This window comes from Mirounga angustirostris, unplaced genomic scaffold, assembly GCF_029215605.1.
Source record: "Mirounga angustirostris isolate CCGP_5_RB_7025 unplaced genomic scaffold, mMirAng1.0.hap1 SCAF_8, whole genome shotgun sequence".
NCBI lineage: Eukaryota > Metazoa > Chordata > Mammalia > Carnivora > Phocidae > Mirounga > Mirounga angustirostris.
Window position 1 is genome coordinate 123,549,260 of NW_026991716.1, and position 16,893 is coordinate 123,566,152.

At 37.5% G+C, this 16,893-nt stretch overlaps 1 protein-coding gene across 12 annotated transcripts in view; it reads left to right on the top strand.

The window, feature by feature from the left end:
- The window catches only part of AIG1 (androgen induced 1), a 301,519-nt gene that overhangs the window by 35,168 nt on the left and 249,458 nt on the right, over positions 1–16,893 (top strand). For all 12 annotated transcript variants that reach the window (XR_010413796.1, XM_064598175.1, XM_045865648.3 and 9 more), the window contains exon 2: positions 13,525–13,680. Coding sequence is in view for 11 of the 12 variants with exons in the window: in XM_064598175.1 (XP_064454245.1) it covers positions 13,525–13,680 (156 nt within the window). In the remaining variant the exon portion in view is untranslated. The remainder of the gene's footprint in view (positions 1–13,524; positions 13,681–16,893) is intronic.

The window sequence follows — 16,893 nt, forward strand, 5'->3', positions numbered from 1 at the left end:
AAATTTATAAACAGCTTTTTACTAAATTTAGTATACCCAGAACAAGATAGTGTTCCATAAAGTTGATTTTCCTAGCTAACTTTAAAATTTAGTACAAATTTATACTTTCCAGTTTCTAACAAGGAGCTGATGATTTTTGTTATTCTAGTGAGGAAATTATTGCTTGTTTTCAAAATTATTGTACCTTATGAAGCAACATAAGATATGTATATTCTGTGTTCTGAGTTTTTAGAGCACTATTTGTTATCTCTTCCTGAATTTATACTTTTTAATTTTATTTGACTTTTTGATGTGTGGTATTGAATTAACTTCTCTCAGAAGTTTCTGGACGAATACTGTTTTTAGAAGAAATGTGTATCTTTATTAATACCTGCTAGAACTTTTCCAGAGGATTTTGGATTTTCTTGCTTTATTCCATCCATAACAAAAGTGATGAGACTAGCTTTATCCCTTTGCGAGGTATAAATCAAACTAATGTATCAAAATGATATACACTCATCATTTTTTTGTATTGTTCACTCCATGTAGAGTTTTGGCTATTGATATTTCCCTCTATTTATTAGCATTTAAACACACACTTTGCTTATGAGAACAGAATGTGGCAAGGTCAAAAGAAGATGCATTACTTTAATGTAATTGAAAGGAAAGATGCCATTGTTTATATTTCTACTGATGCAGGACACTCAGTTACTATTCATTGGTTTATAAACGTATTTTATATTGATATACTTCATTGATGGATTCCTAAAATGTCTCTGATATTTTTTTAGGATCAATGTTTCTTTGTTTTTTGACTCCAATCTCTTTTAACTTTTTTTTTTTTTGCCCCCAAATTTACAATAACATAATTAGTACATGAAATTCACTCCTTACAATACATTTTGTCCTCAACTCTGCCGATTTTTATCTCATCCAGCCTGGAGCTTGGTGCCATAGCCACCCTTGGATCTCGTTGTCATCGAGAACAGCTCGACCTCTAACTCCTTCTCTGATCACAGTGTCCCATCTTTCAGTCATTCGCTCCCACCAGACAGGTGACCGACCCCACTGGGCAAAGGACTCCCATTGTCTCTCTCTCTCTCGACTTGTTTTTCTCTAACCAGTCTAAACCCTGTGATCTGCCTTTCCTTACTCATCTCCTGATACTCTCACTGCCCTAGTGACTTCCTGGGCTTGCCTTCCAAACCCTCAAACCCATTAGGGCCAATTTGGATGAACTATAACTAGGGTGCCAAGCACAATTGCAAACAAATAGCACGGCAGGGCAGGTCAGTGGAAATGCAGTTCTGCCAGCACCTTTCTTACGGGGCCCTCAGCACTTGCATGCCATCCTTCCACTAGTCCCAGGTTAGGCTCCCTGCCACCCATTCAGCTGTCACCACTGTTATTAATTCTGTAATTGGCAAATGGGTTAATACTACTTGTGGTATGTTGTGGCAATCTCAAGGGTTGCAATATTGAGTTAAAGGCAAACCCTCCCCTCATTGGCCTACAAGAGAGGCAGGTATTCATAAAACAGCAACACTATTGATGATTTCATTATACTTGAATCAGGTGGTAAGAAAAACAAGGTGAAAGGTGACCTGAGCTGTGTACTGGGAAGGGAAGAGGGAGGTCTAAGTAGGCTGTGGGTGGCATTTTATTATCATTGTCTTCTCCTTGTAGTTTTACCACATGTGTATTCCTGGGCTAATACTGTGGATTTTTATTCAGTTCTTTTAGGACTTTATTTAAATAATATCATAGCTTTTCCATCTTCTCCAGCTTACTTTTATTGTTCAACATTATGCTTGAATGATTCACCTATGTTGATACAGGAAACTCAAGGTAAATTATTTTCACTGCCATGTATTATTCTTTTAATACTCTATTTATTTATCCATGGTTCTTTGTGCACATTTGGGTTGTATTCTATTTTCTTTATCATTACAATTCCGAAATGAACAGGAAGGTCATGATAATGACTGGTTAAATTTCAACACATAAGCAAAATTTCATTTTGGCCATTCACTTCAGCCTTCTCTCTCTAACACAAGTATCACAAATTAGTAGCAAAAATAGACCACCTTGAATGTTCTACCATATTTAAAATGTTAAGATAATATCTCCATTGGTTTTCCTAATTTACTCTCTATGAAAGATGACATAAAATAAGTAAATGGCCCAAAGTCAGGAGGTAGGATTCATGTTGCCAGGCTGAATAATTAAAATCAAATGTTCGTCCCTGATTCTTCGGTGTTTCATTAGAATAAATGAAACCATGTCCTCAGTGCTATTAAATATCAATGAAGTCATGGTGAATTAAATGACTATATTGTTTCTCAGCTCCAGATTCACCCTGTAATATCTGCTCTTCCGTAATGGACTGGACTTTTTAAGCATTTCTCCTTCACTGTGACGTTAAGTAGAGGGTGCTGAAGGGACATTGCACAAGGAAGGGGTTTTTGCTTACTGGTTCCAGCTGCTGCCCCATTGATCAGCCGCCTGGAGAGGAAGATGTCTAATATTGCTTCTCGCCCCCCGACAGGCAGGGGTATGCGGACCCTTAGTGACCGCATCCCTGTGGCCCTCCCAAGAAGGGCATCTCGTGCTCTAGTGTTCTATATCATCTTCCATACTTGGTATTATCAGACTTTTCTGTGTCATTAATGAAATTATAAAATGTCTTAGGGACTTTAATTTTGTCTGAGATTTTCATTGTCACTTAAGTTGGATGATGGGAAGACGCTTTGAGCACTAGCTTCATACTTTCTTAAACGATAAGGGCTCTGGGATTTAATTAATATTCCCAATCTAGAGGTAAATATTATGGAGTCCTACATGAACTAGTGGACAATAGACATGAAAAGAATGATTCCTCTTCTACTTGTCAGGCTCTATAACAGTAAACTTCAAAATGATATATTAAACTAGTGAATATGGTAGAACACTGGCCAATTTGAACAAATACTGGCTGAGAGGGAATGAGATCTCTCAAAATAATCCAGAAATTTTTATCTGGAAGATCTGTTTCTGAAGGCAGAAATCAGTATCTAGAAACAGAGAAATGCCCTCTTAACTATGTTAACCATTCAGTTCCCTGCCAAGGAGTTATCTACAACTGTATAGACATAGCCTTTATGTAGACTCAGTGTTAGATCAAAATCAATAGATCATCAAATATTGAAAACAGAAACTTCTAAGAACAGGGGCCACGTCTTCATATTGGTTTTATTAACACAAGTTCACATGTATATGTGTATGTGTTCTTAATATATATAACTCGTTTTATTATGTACAGATTATGCACAGGTTATGTATGATTATCTGATTCTACATCATCTAATCAATTAAGATCTGATTTGGTCTTAATTCAGTTCAAGGTCCTTTTTAATGTAGTTTTCAGATTTATCTAGCTCTTTAAGGATTACGTTTGGCACTTAAATCATCTTCTGCTGAAATGAGTAAAAAGGTAGTGGGATAACATTTTACAATGTTAGGAAATGTAATGCACTCCAGAACGGATTTGTGTTAAGACACAACATTTTTTTTCAGTAATTGTTTATCACTATTATTGTGCTTAAATCTAGATATCATGTATTTAACAGATGTAGATTCCACCAGATTAGAGGTTAGACACTTCTAAGCATATTCCCATTTGCAGCTCAACACACAATCATTTCATAGCTCGCGTTTCTGCATTACTAGTTCACTAAGTGCTTTGTACACAGTGATCAATAAATATTTGTTAAATAAATCAATGGTGTGTTTAATTCAGTGTTCAAAAGGGATTCATGCTAGTATTAATAGTTTAAAAAATCTTTAAGCCTACACAGGTTTTGAGTAGCTCAGAGTATCAGTGAAGTGAAGTGAGAACACCCGAGGGGAATTTTCTCTCATTATTTGCAGATTCGAATGGAGTCTCTGGAAAGGTCCCTGCTGTACTTTTAACAGGCTGTTGCTGGAACATGGTATGATTGCACCCATTACTTTGTGAAGCATATCCAAATGCCTTCTTTGGAAGACTGTTCTCCTTGCTCCTTATATATTGAAAGCAATTCTGTGATATTGTAATGAATTTTGTTGACAAGCTTTCCTTTCTGAAGCTGCTTATCGAAGTGCGTTATTTCTGACCAAAAAGCTTATTTTTCTTTCTCACTGTCTGAATGGATTGCTTGCCAGTGGTGACTTACGGCTTACTTCATCGATTTTCAGTAATGAGATAGAGCAGTATGAGGTAAATGTCTGTGTACATGGGCAAGGATTCTAAATCACATTCTGAAAACCACAGGCTTGATGATGCAGTGAGTCCATCTCCTCAAAAATGTTTGTGGTGAAGATTTCTTGAAAAACCCTGGGCTTACAGCACATGCCTTAAATGGCAGATTTAGAAAAACAGAGTTAGCGTCACTAGCGAGAGAACCATATTGGTTTGTTCAGGGCAGGTAGTAGAGGAAAACTCACCAGCCAGTGCATGGGATGGGTACAGTCTCAGTAGATGAGGGAGGCAGAGAGAGCCTGTGGTAGTTTTAAATGCATTGATTTCTCTACAAAGTAGCATCCAAACATGTAACTGATTGCCACCTCCCTGTAGCTGATGGACTTCTGGGGCTGTAGAATTGCTACAGATACTCAGATGTCTCAGGCAAGGAAGGAACTGGAAACAAATGTGGAATGCACTCATTTGACTTCATACTGAGTCACTGTCTCATGGCGCTGAAATACTTTGGGCATTCACTCTTGACCTTAATATAACAAGAAGAAGGAATTATATGCTATTAACAAGTATGATATTTGTGGAATAGAGGGGGAATTCGAAGATTGTGTTTTATGGTACTGCTATTTTATGGCCCTTATATCCTTTCCACATACTCACTCTTTCAGGCTAATTCACTCTTCATTGAACACAGATGAAGAAATGCTTTCGTCTTCATCTAAGTCTCCCTTTAATTAATGCTGTGATCCTCATACAGGGTCCTCCTCCAGGCCATCCCTTATGACACATGTAAATCTTATTGCTTTCTTTCCATCTGTTCTTTCCAGTTTTCTTTCAGCCCATAATCCGCATCACTCCAGTGTCCATTGCTACCCCTTAGAGTTCCGTCTTCTTGTTTCTTCTGTCTGCCATGTGTAAATTAACTTTAAAATAAGCAATATTTTCAAATATTATGGCATTCTTTATGTTAACCTTATGAAATCCAATATAATCAAAACATGGTACACGATACATCCACGTCATTGGAAGTCTTACTCCCAATTGTCAAGACAGCCATACTGTGGTCTTTAAAAATTCATATAAGCAATGATTTGCATTTCCTACTTAAAATGCTGCTTTTCCTACTTTGGTGCATTCTTTGTTCTTGCCTGAGATTGGCCTGTTAGACGGAAATGTAAATTAGCAACTAATTATAGTGATGACATAACCTGATATACAGACTAAAGTTTGGGATAATTACATATAATTGAGGACATTGAAGATGATCGAATGAAATGAAATAAAACCTATTCTGGGTAAATCATATATGTTGGGGAATGAATGGTAGAAGTCTAACGAATTTGCCCTATGCTAGAAACAGAATTGTAATAGTTTAGTGCATTCCAGAGAAAAAAGGAAAATAATATTAAGTTAATTTACTGAAAACCACTCATGGGTAAGAAAAGATAAGAATATCGGGCGCCTGGGTGGCTCAGTTGGTTAAGCAACTGCCTTTGGCTCAGGTCATGATCCTGGAGTCCCGGGATCGAGTCCCGCATCGGGCTCCCTGCTCGGCGAGGAGCCTGCTTCTCCCTCTGACCCTCCCCCCTCTCATGTACTCTCTCTCATTCTCGCTCTCTCAAATAAATAAACAAATCTTTAAAAAAAAAAAATTTAAAAAAAAGAAAAGAAAAGATAAGAATATGAATGGAATTTAGGTACATTTCCACACTTGTGGAAATGAATCCTAAACCTAAAATGACTCAGTATATAATCTATTATTTCCTGAGAGAGAGAGCTGAGGGGGTGGAGAGAAGATGCAGAAGGAATTATTCAACAGTAGAGAACATTCTAGAGGAACAGATACTAGAGTGAGTTCAAAATATCCTGGGATTTTTTTTTCATTCTGATAAATTCCTATTTATATTTCTTGGAGAGATATGGTACATTTGACCACTTCATTTCTACACGTGATACAAAATAATAAGAGCAGCCAGCCTGCTAAGAACTCAAAGCCAGATGGTGTATATGTGTGTCATGCTGAGTTGATGGTTTGGAAATGCCAGCTCTGCAGAATGGCTGGAGCCAAATAATGCTTCAAGGTAATCCTACTTAAGATTCACTTGTGCATCTCCATCCAACTTTCCCATTCTTAAGTTAATGAATTTTAAGTTGCAGTGGATAACATGATGCATATAGGCAATAGACTAAAATATTTCTAATGTGATTTGTTGGCTGTCAGCTCAAATCAAATTCTAATAAAGTAGCAGAAATCTAAAGTGTTAGTGTAACAGTATTGGCTGACTGCTTAACTGAGTAATATAAGCAAAAGTCAGTCCATGCTTCTCCCTAGGGAATGGTGGACTGTTCTATAATTGTTAGGGATTATCTTTTGAAAATTAGCCATTGTGAGTTAAAAAAATATATAAACAAAAACTAACAAAACCCAACAATTTCCTCTCAGTCTCCTGATGGTTGGAAATGAGGAGAAAATCATTTTGTGGTACTTCCTTTCTCTGACCTCCACATGCTCATTGGAGAAGTCTTCCATAGCAGTTCAGGTGAGTTTGGGGGGCCATACTGTGGTCACAAGCCACGGAGAGCCAGTGGAGAGGTCTACAGACAGGGACAGGCTAGCTACCAGATAATAGTGAGGGGACTGCTGTGTCAGATGACACCACTGGATAAGAAGATGGATCAACTGTAGAAGGGCATAAGACTTCATAATACAATTGATCTTACAAGTTTGGCAAGCTCTTATTTAGACAATTACATTTATATTTGCAGAATTACTTTTGTTTTTCTCTTCTCGATTCTGTTCCTCACCTTCCTTTTTTCCCCCTGCATTTTAAGGTTTCTCCTCTCCTTTTCTTTTAAATCTTCATAAAAGCACCTGTTTCCCAAGAATCAATGAATTATTTATTATTAAATTATTAGACATTTATTGAGTAATTTAGCCCCATATTAAATCAGTTTTTGCTTTTTAAGATCATTATGCGGGGCGCCTGGGTGGCTCAGTCGGTTAAGCGTCTGCCTTCAGCTCAGGTCATGATCCCAGGGTCCTGGGATCGAGTCCCGCATTGGACTCCCTGCTCTGTGGGGAGCCTGCTTCTCCCTCTCCTCCCCACTTGTGCTCTCTATCTCGCTGTCTCTGTCTCTCTCAAATAAGTAAAAATCTAAAAAAAAAAAAATTAAGATCATTATGCTTTCTTAAGGAATTACCCTTTTATCATTATGAAATATTTCTCTTTATTTTTGGTAACATCCTTTATCTTGAAACCTACTTTTTGATATTAATGTAGCCATTCCAGCTTTCTTAAGATTGGTGTTTACATCCATTTACTTTTAACAAATCCATATCTATTGACTTAAAGTGCTTTTTGTTTGTGTTTTAAATGCAGTGTGTCAATCTCTGATGTTAATGGGAGAGTTTAAACCATTTGTATTCATGTAATTATAGGCATTACTGGGTTAATAATGAGATCTTACTTTTTTTTCTGTCTTGTCTAGTCTTTGTTCCTTTTTCCCAATTCCTGACTTCTTTTGGATTACCCTAATGTACTGTTAGTATTCCATTTTATTTCCAGTATTGTCTTATTAGTTGTGATAGACAGAATATCTAAATTGGTTCCCAAAGATGCCCTACTCTAACCCTGAGAACCTGTGAATTAATGAGATATAACTTCTCTGATTGAATTATGATGTATGGCACAGTTGTCCTTAAGAGAACATTACCCATGTGGACTTGATCTTATCACATGAGCCCTTAAAGGCAGAAAGCTTTTTCAAACTGATGGCAGAAGGGCAAGTCAGAGAGATCTGAAGCACAAGAAGAATCTGATATCTGTTGCTGGATTTGAGGATTGGGGGTGGGAGCAGGTACAAGGGTTGGAGAGCAGATCCAAGGAGCTAAGAATAACTGGCCAACACATAAAAAGGAAGTATAGTCAAAAGGGACTGGATTCTACCAACAGCTAGAGTGAGCTTGGAAGCTCCTTTCCTTGAACCTCCAGATAAGAACTCTGCTTGACCAATACCTTGATTTTGATGGCATAGAAGCCAGGCTAACCTGTTTGGACTTCTGACCTACAGAATTGTGAACAAATAAATTGGTGGTGTTTTAAGCTGTTAAATTTGTGGTAATTTGTTATGCAGCACGTACAACTGATGCATTAGCTGAAGATCTCCATTTATCCTCCTACTGGTTCCTCTAGGGTTTATGGTACACACCTTAACTTATCACTCTCTGCTGCCAAATAATATTTTGCCACCTTATGTAAAATTAAAAACTTAACAACCTATGCCTTCCATTTCTTCTCCCTCTCCCTTTGTGCTGTTGTCATTATTTTATTCATTTGACAGAGAGACACAGCGAGAGAGGGAACACAAGCAGGGGGAGTGGGAGAGGGAGAAGCAGGCTTCCCGTGGAGCAGGGAACCCAATGCGGGGCTCCATCCCAGGACCCTGGGATCATGACCTGAGCGGAAGGCAGACGCTTAACGACTGAGCCACCCAGGCGCCCCATAATTTTATTTTTAAATATGTTTCAATCCTCACAATGTGTTCTCATGTTTTTGCATTAACTAGTCAATTATCTTTTCAAAAATAAAATAAAATAAAAGATAAATCTTTTATATTTTATCAACATATTTACTATTTTTAGCAATTATCATTGCTCTGTATAGATTTGAAGTTATTATCTGGTATCGTGTTTTCCATTCCTTTGACATTTCTTGTGTGAAATCTATTGACAATAAATTCTTTCAGCTTCTGTTAGTCTGAAAAAGTCTTTCACCTTTGAGAAATTTTTCCCTTTATAGGGCTTTAAGGTATCATTCCATTGATTTCTGGCTTGTGTTGTTTTACTTGAGAAGTCTGTGAAATTTCTTATCTTTATTTTTCTGAATATGATATGTCTTTTTCCTCCAGTGGCTTTTTTTAAGATAAGATTTATTTATTTTAGAGAGAGAGCACATGCGTGCGTGAGTGGGAGAAGGGAGAGAATCCTCCGGCAGACTCCCTGCTGAGTGCAAAGCCTGATGTGGGGCTGGATCCTAGGACCCTGTGATCATGACCTGAGCAAAAATCAAGAGTCAGACCCTCAACTGACTGAGCCACCCAAGTGCCCCCCTCCAGTGGCTTTTAAGAGTTACAGGTTTTCAGCGTTTGATCGTATTATGCCTTGATGTGGTTTTCTTTATGTATACTCCATTTGTTTCATTTCTTGGATCTGTAGGTTTATAGTTTTAATGAAGTTTTGGAATAACTTTGCCATTATTTCTTCTAATACTTTTTCTACATGCCTCCATCTTTGCTCCTTTAGGGCTCCAATACACATAGGTTAGTCTGCTTGACATTTTCTCACAGTTCATTGAGATTCTGTTGATTTTTAAAATCTTTTTCTTTCTCTGATTCATTTTGGATGATTTATATTGCTATATATTCAATTTTTAAATTTTTCTTCTGCAGTGTCTAATTTGATATTATTTCCACCCAGTGACTTTTAAGTTTCAGGCAATGTCTTTAATTTTTAAATGTTCGGTTTGGTTCTTTTATTATTATTATTATTTTATTTTTTAAAGATTTTATTTATTTGAGAGAGAGAGAGCTCGAGTGGGGGGGAGGGGCAGAGGGAGAGGGAGAAGAAGACTCCCCACTGAGCAGAGTGCCCAATGTAAGCTCAATCTTAGGACCCCGAGATCATGACCTGAGCTGAAGGCAGCTGCATAACCAACTGAGCCACCCAGGTGCCCCCTGTTTGGTTCTTTTTAATATCTTTTTTATTTTCACTCATTATTTTCATTTAACTTCTTGAACTTACTTTAATTTAGTGATTTATATTTCTGTCATTTCGAATTTGTTTTTATTTAATTGGTTTCCTCTTGGTTAAAGATTTTTTTACTTCTTGGAAAGTCTGGTAATTTTTGATTAGATGTTGAATATTACAATGTTAGATATTGTTGAATGTTTGGATTTTGGTATATTCCTTTAAAAATTGTAGAATTTTGTTTTTGCAGGTATTTAAGTTACTTGTAGATTGGCTTCAGGTTTGTTTTTTTTGTTTTTTTTTTAATGCTTGTTTTTAAGTGTTGTTGGGGTGGATGTAAAGTAGCCTTTATTTGAAGGCTACTTTAGCATCACTATTTAGGTGATAAATTTCTTAGGTCTCTACTGAATGCTTGTTGTAGTCAGTAAGTCCTCTCTGGTCAGAACTTGAATAACTCCCTATTCTGAGTGAGCTCTGAAAATTGTTTAACCCACAGCTTGTGGTATGTAGAATAATAAAGTGACTTTCAGTGATATTCATCATTGTATAATCTCCTCCCATGGGGTTTTGGTAGATCCTGTGAATACAACCACTCTGTAATTACATTACTTTATGTGGCAAAAGGAGAATTATTCAAGGTGGGCCTGACCTTATGAGGTGAGCCATTTAATTAAAAAAAGAGATTTACTTGGCTGATTGCAGAGGGAAAAGTTCAATATATGAAAAAGCTGACTTATATATTTAGTCCAAATGTCTAGTTGTTTATAGTGGGAAGGCAACTCTGGTAGTAGTTACTTGATCATGAAATTTTAAAATTCACTAAAACCGGCTAGCCCAACCTTAAAATAGAGGAAACTGAGTTAGAAGGAAAACAACTGAAAGAGATTAGCCAACTACATCCCCAAAATATGAAAACCATTCTTTTTACCTTTTATTTTTAAGTTATTTGGCAATATTTCATAATAATGAAGTACATAGAAAATAATACAATAAACTTCTATATACCTAAATTATCAATTTAAGAAATAAAATATTATTGATACAGTTGAGGCCCTTGTGTCCTTCCTCCAGTCTTATCCTCCTTTTTTAAAAAAATATTTATTCATGAGAAAGAGAGCACACAAGCAGGGGTGGGCAGAGGGAGAGGGAGAAACAGGCAGAGTCAACAAGGGGGCAGGGCTTGATCCCAGGACCCTGGGATCCCTACCGGCTCAGAAGGCCAACGCTTAAACGACTAAGCCACCCAGACGCCACAAGTCTTACCTCTTTGTAGAGGTACCTGAATTCAGTGCTATTAATTCCATGCATTTCTTCATATTTTACTTTATATACGTGCATCCTTAAAATAATCTTTACAATTTTTTGAAATCTATTTTAATGCTATCAAAATGTAGCATTTTGGGGGGTTCCTTTTCTTGTTTAATGTTTTGTTGTGAGAATGAAAAATTGATATGTACTTAGAGTTCCATTGTATAGCACAGTTTATTTATCCAGTCAATAATTGAGACATATAGGCTGATTTTTTGAAGCAATGAATGCAGAAATTAACTTTTGTGTGCATGTGACAAGAACACATGTATGAGAGTTTCAGCAAGGGAATACCTCTGTAATGAAGTCACTAGATAATAGAGTATATGCATCTTTAAGTCACTATATATTGCCAAGTATTCTTCAAAGGGGTTGTCCCAATTTGCATTCCCACCATAGGGTTTCCAGTTGTTCTACATCCTTATGACCAGTGGTATTGTCAGAGTTAAATTATAGATAATTATATGGGTGAGAAATGCTATCTCATTGTCATCTACATTTGCATTTCCCTGGTAATTGATCATGTAGGACACCTTTTAATATGTTCACTGGCCAAATTGGCATGGAGATTATTATTCCCCAGCCTGGTTACTCCCAATTTCTCAAAAACCCCTTAAGGTTGACATAAAGATCAAACATCTAAAGTGATAAGATATGGTATGGAAAGTTTTCCTAAGTGTGAAATTATTCCCTGAGTCATTGAAATTAATTCTGGTCATCACACCATGATTCTTGCCAAGCCTTCAGTTGGACCATGCTCAGTTATGGCAAACTCAGCTTCTCCCACTCTGGTTTTTCTGGTTGTAGAAAGAATAACAAATAAACCTTAAGTCATTGAAGCTAAAAGACAGGCTAAGTTATAAGAAGGAATAGAACATCATTCTAGATAAGATTGGCTAATAATGGCAGGATTTGGTGAGCCTGGAAGACCACAGTGATTGGATTATATGTAAAAATATTTCAGGATTTGTTTGTTTGACTAAGGCCAACAATGGCATCTCCATTATTCAGAATTTTCAAAATGGCTTAGATAAGAATTTGAACAGAATGATTGGCAATCTGAGTGTGCCAGTGCTATGCTAAAGGATGGAAACGCAAGATTTTGAGGGTCCTTCTTCCCTTTGTTCTGTGCCTCAGGGAGGAACTCATCCACTCAATCACAGGTTCAATCACAGGTTCCTTCCATTGCCAACATGGACATTTACACAAAACTTTTTTTGTTGTTTTCTAAAGAGGTAATGAGTAAAATTGTTTCTTTTATAAATATACCATCAATAAATGATTTCTGGTAGAAGAAACCAGAAAAATTACCCTGAATCTATTCTTGGTGCTAAATGGATGTCACTTTGAGCCCAGGGAATATACTTTCTGCCCTTTCCATAATTTGAATTTTCATTTGCTAAACTATATGACAGTATGCTTCCTGCCTCTACTCACAGCTCTGGATCATCAATACCTTTGCCCCCACTTTATGAATTTCACAGATTACTCAGTTGTAGTGTTTCAGTGTCCTCCCCCATGATAGTCCAAGTTACACGTAGCTGATGTAAGTAATTTAATTTGTAATTGATTTGGGAATGTAAAACTGAAAGCTTTTTTGGGAATATGGTGTGGGTTATCTCTGTTTATATTATTTGGGGAAGATTTTTATTTCATAGAAACAGAAAACCTGAGAAGGAAATCATATCGTTTAGGTTTGACAGCAGAAAATCGCTCTGTACCAGTTTTGATTATTGCATTCAGTTGATTTCTTTATGACTCAAGGACTAGAAGCTTTCTACTACCTTTGGCGAGAAAATTTCTGAATCTAGGAGATTAAATCATAGGAAGAGTTCTTCACATCAGACAAAATGTCTCAATTATTATTCAGGCTACCTTGATTCTTTTCTTTGAGCTGCTTCGGTGTTTGTTAAACCCCACTAGTCAATATAACTACATTACAGATACGGTATTTTCAAAATAATGGACATGTCGTTAGGGTATTTGATATACTGTTTTCTATCGGGCCTACTTAGACATGTATGTGCATGCTTACTTTGCATTTGGTCCTGAGGTGAGCAAAAATGGAAGCAGTGTTTTTAGGATGAATTTTCTCACCTATGATAGCAATTTGTAAATATCTTACTCTTTTCTTATTTGTAGGGCCAGCTTTTTAAATATGCTCCTGATCTTCTCTTATCATATGTCATGTTGCAAAGTTGTTGCTCGCTCGCTGTCCTACAGCTGTGGCCTCTTTAGATCTTCCGAGCTAACGCCAGCTGTTGTCTCCCTCCAGGTCATCCAGGCTGTCTTTTTTGGCATTTGCGTGCTGACTGATCTTTCCAGTCTCCTGACTAGAGGAAGTGGGAACCAAGAACAAGAAAGGCAGCTCAAGAAGCTCATCTCGCTCCGGGACTGGATGTTAGCTGTCCTGGCCTTTCCTGTTGGGGTTGTGAGTATGATTTAGAATGCATCTAACCACAAAAGAAATTTGGGTCTTATTTCAGACTTCTAAGAGAAAAAGAAGTGTTACAGTCACAAAGCACCACAGACTTGGGGGCTTAAACAACAGACATTTATTTTCTCACAGTTCTGGAGACTAGAAGTTTGAGATCAAGGCATCTGCAAGGTTGATTTCTTGTGAGGCCTCTGTCCTTGGCTTGTAAGTGGCCTCTCCCTGTGTCCTCACATGCTCTCCTCACATGTGTGTCCATGTCCTATTCTCCTCTTCCTATCAGGACATCAGTCATATCAGATTAGGGCCCCTCAATGACCTCATTTAGCCTTACCTGCTTCTCTAAAGGCCCTACCTCCAAATACAGTCACATTCCTGGGTACTGGCGGGGGGGGGGGGTAGGACTTCAACCTATGAATTTTAGGGAGACACATTCAACCCACAGCAGTTTCTTTAGCAGCCTAAACTCGAAATGTATGGTCCTTGGGTCTATGACCATTCTAGTATTTTTTGAACTTGAGAGAGGAAGTCAGCATTGGCTCATACTGCTTCGCTCACCCGATTATGCCATTGGCTAATACCACTTAAGTAAATGCGGCTTCATGTTTTGGGTCTGTTCTGGCTTCATTGATTTTCATTATTTTCTGTTAGATTCCCTCCATTGCTTGATTTCCTTCACAAGTCCATTAATCATCCATTGTCCATCCATAACCCATGTTTCTTTAAAGGACCAGGGCCCCATGAGATTCTATCGATTTTAACCTGTGGATCACCAGGAAAAGAGGGAGAGAACTCCTGTAAATCTCAAATTGTGAAAACAAGGAAGAGCGTGTTACCTAATTCAAATCAGAACTTTCCTTTGCCAGCCAACATATAGGAAAAAAAGAAGCCCAGGTGGTCTGGTCTAGCATGTGTATCAAGCCTGAGGTCCATGGTAGGCAGAGTCAGGATTTTTTAAATCCTTCCAGGTCTATAGCTGGTAGAAGATGCTTGTTCTAAGATCAATTAGTGAGCACCCAGACCACCACTGAATTGCTTTTTCTATGTACTGAATTATATTTTCTTGGATGAAGTAGTCCTTAGCTCTTGAAAACAACACAAAGTGATTCTGATAATCTGGTCATACTCCTCTGCTCATTCCCTCGTCTTTTTCCTTTGAAAACCTAAATGGGTGTTCAGATTGAAACCAGCTAGCAAATCTCTCAAATTCTGTTGCTTAACCTGACACAGTTAGATGCTTTCCATATTATTTATTTCCTTCTTTGGACTTGACATCTAAAATTCAAATACTTTCTATCAGAATAATCATCTAAGAGAAAATTTCCATTGGCACAAAGTATAAAGATTTATACTCTGTGCATGAAAGAATTATCTAGAAAATCCAAGTCTGTGTGTTTTTTGTTTCTTTTTATTGGCTTATTCCCTTGGAATTTCTATAGGCATGTCATTGCCTCTGGAAGTCTTCCTTGGCTAGAAGGAATACAGTAACACAATACAAAAGTAAATAGGAATACAATATTAACACATTTTCTCTTAGCTCTGCCTCTCCCTCTGTTATGCCATATCAAACTGTGCCTCTAGGGCTTAAACTGTGCCTCTTACCACTCTCATCAAAAACACATTGCATACGCCCTTTAGACACTTTTGACATTACTTTGGCCAGAAACTTTTTGCACCTGCTTGAGACTTGAGATATTTGTCAGCTTTCAGTGTCCTTCCTGAATTTGGTCCTTATATGCTTCATGGTTTGTAAAAAGGATGGGGGACTTTTTGTTTGCTTGTTTGTTTGATGACATTTGATACTTCCCTCTGTTTCACTATTTTTGTTGTTTTCTCTGTGTTTTGAAAAAGGGACAAGAAGTAATTATACCTTTAATTTCACCCCTCCCTTTTAACCCAGAAGTCACAACATAACATTTCATTGCATATGTATGCACCTTCCCTACCTGATGAGCTTCACAGAAGAATTTAAAGAATAATGAATCAATCAGATGAGCAGCTTCACTTATTTCTTTAACTCTTATTTTTGGCGTACCCACTGATATTTTATAGTCAATATTTACATTTTTCATAATCTTCCCTGTTATTATGAGCCACTTTCCCTTTTACAACCACTTGCCTTTTAAAAATCAACTTTTTTTTTCATTTAAAATTCAGGTAGCCAACATACATTACATCATTAGTTTCAGGTGTAGAGTTCAATAATTCATTCATTGTGTATAACACCCAGTGCTCATTTCATCATGTGCCCTCCCTAATGCCAATCACCCAGTTACCCCATCCCCCCTACCCACCTCCCCTCGAGCAGCCCTCAGTTTGTTTCCCAGAATCAAGAGTCTCTCATGGTTTGTCTCCCTCTCTGATGACTTCCCATTTAGTTTTCCCTCCCTTCCCCTATGATCCTCTGCGCTGTTTCTTATATTCCACATGTGAGCGAAACCCATGATAATTGTCCTTCTCTGACTGACTTATTTCACTCAGTGTAATACTCTCCAGTTCCATCCACGTCGATGTAAATGGTAAGATTTCATCCTTTCTGATGGCTGAGTAATAGTCCGTTGTATATTTATACCACATCTTTATCCATTCATCTGTCGATGGACATCTGGGCTCTTTCCATAATTTGGCTATTGTGGACATTGCTGCTATGAACATTGGGGTGCAGGTGCCCCTTCGGATCACTACATCTGTATCTTTGTAAATACCCAGTAGTGCGATTGCTGGGTTGTACTTTCTGAAGTCCCTCTCTTAAATTGCTCTCTCTCTCTCTCTGTGTCTCTCTGTCTCCATTTCTCTTTGGTATTGGGAAGAATCTGGACAATATTCCCCAGAAATCTTATGTTTTCCACTGTTTCTTACTGTCATTTGACTTTTTGCATCTATTTCCCCAGTTTCTCAAGCTAATAAACAGAAATTTATTCTGAGGCAAAAAACTGATACATGGCTTCTTTCCAGCCAGACTCCATTCATTTTATAGCAAAATCATATTTACAAAGGACACAAATGTGTCTCTTTATAAACATTTTAACACAAACTGTTTCTTTATTAAAACATAATTTTATGATTTTTCACTTTTCTTTCCCCAAGTTAATTTCCTATCTTTCCTTTCTGGTGTGCCCTTGTCTTTGCTGTGACTTCTGAGGTTCTCCCCTGCCCCTCCTGTGCCTCCCCTGTACCCCCAGTTGCTCACCAGGGTCTGGAATTTCAGTG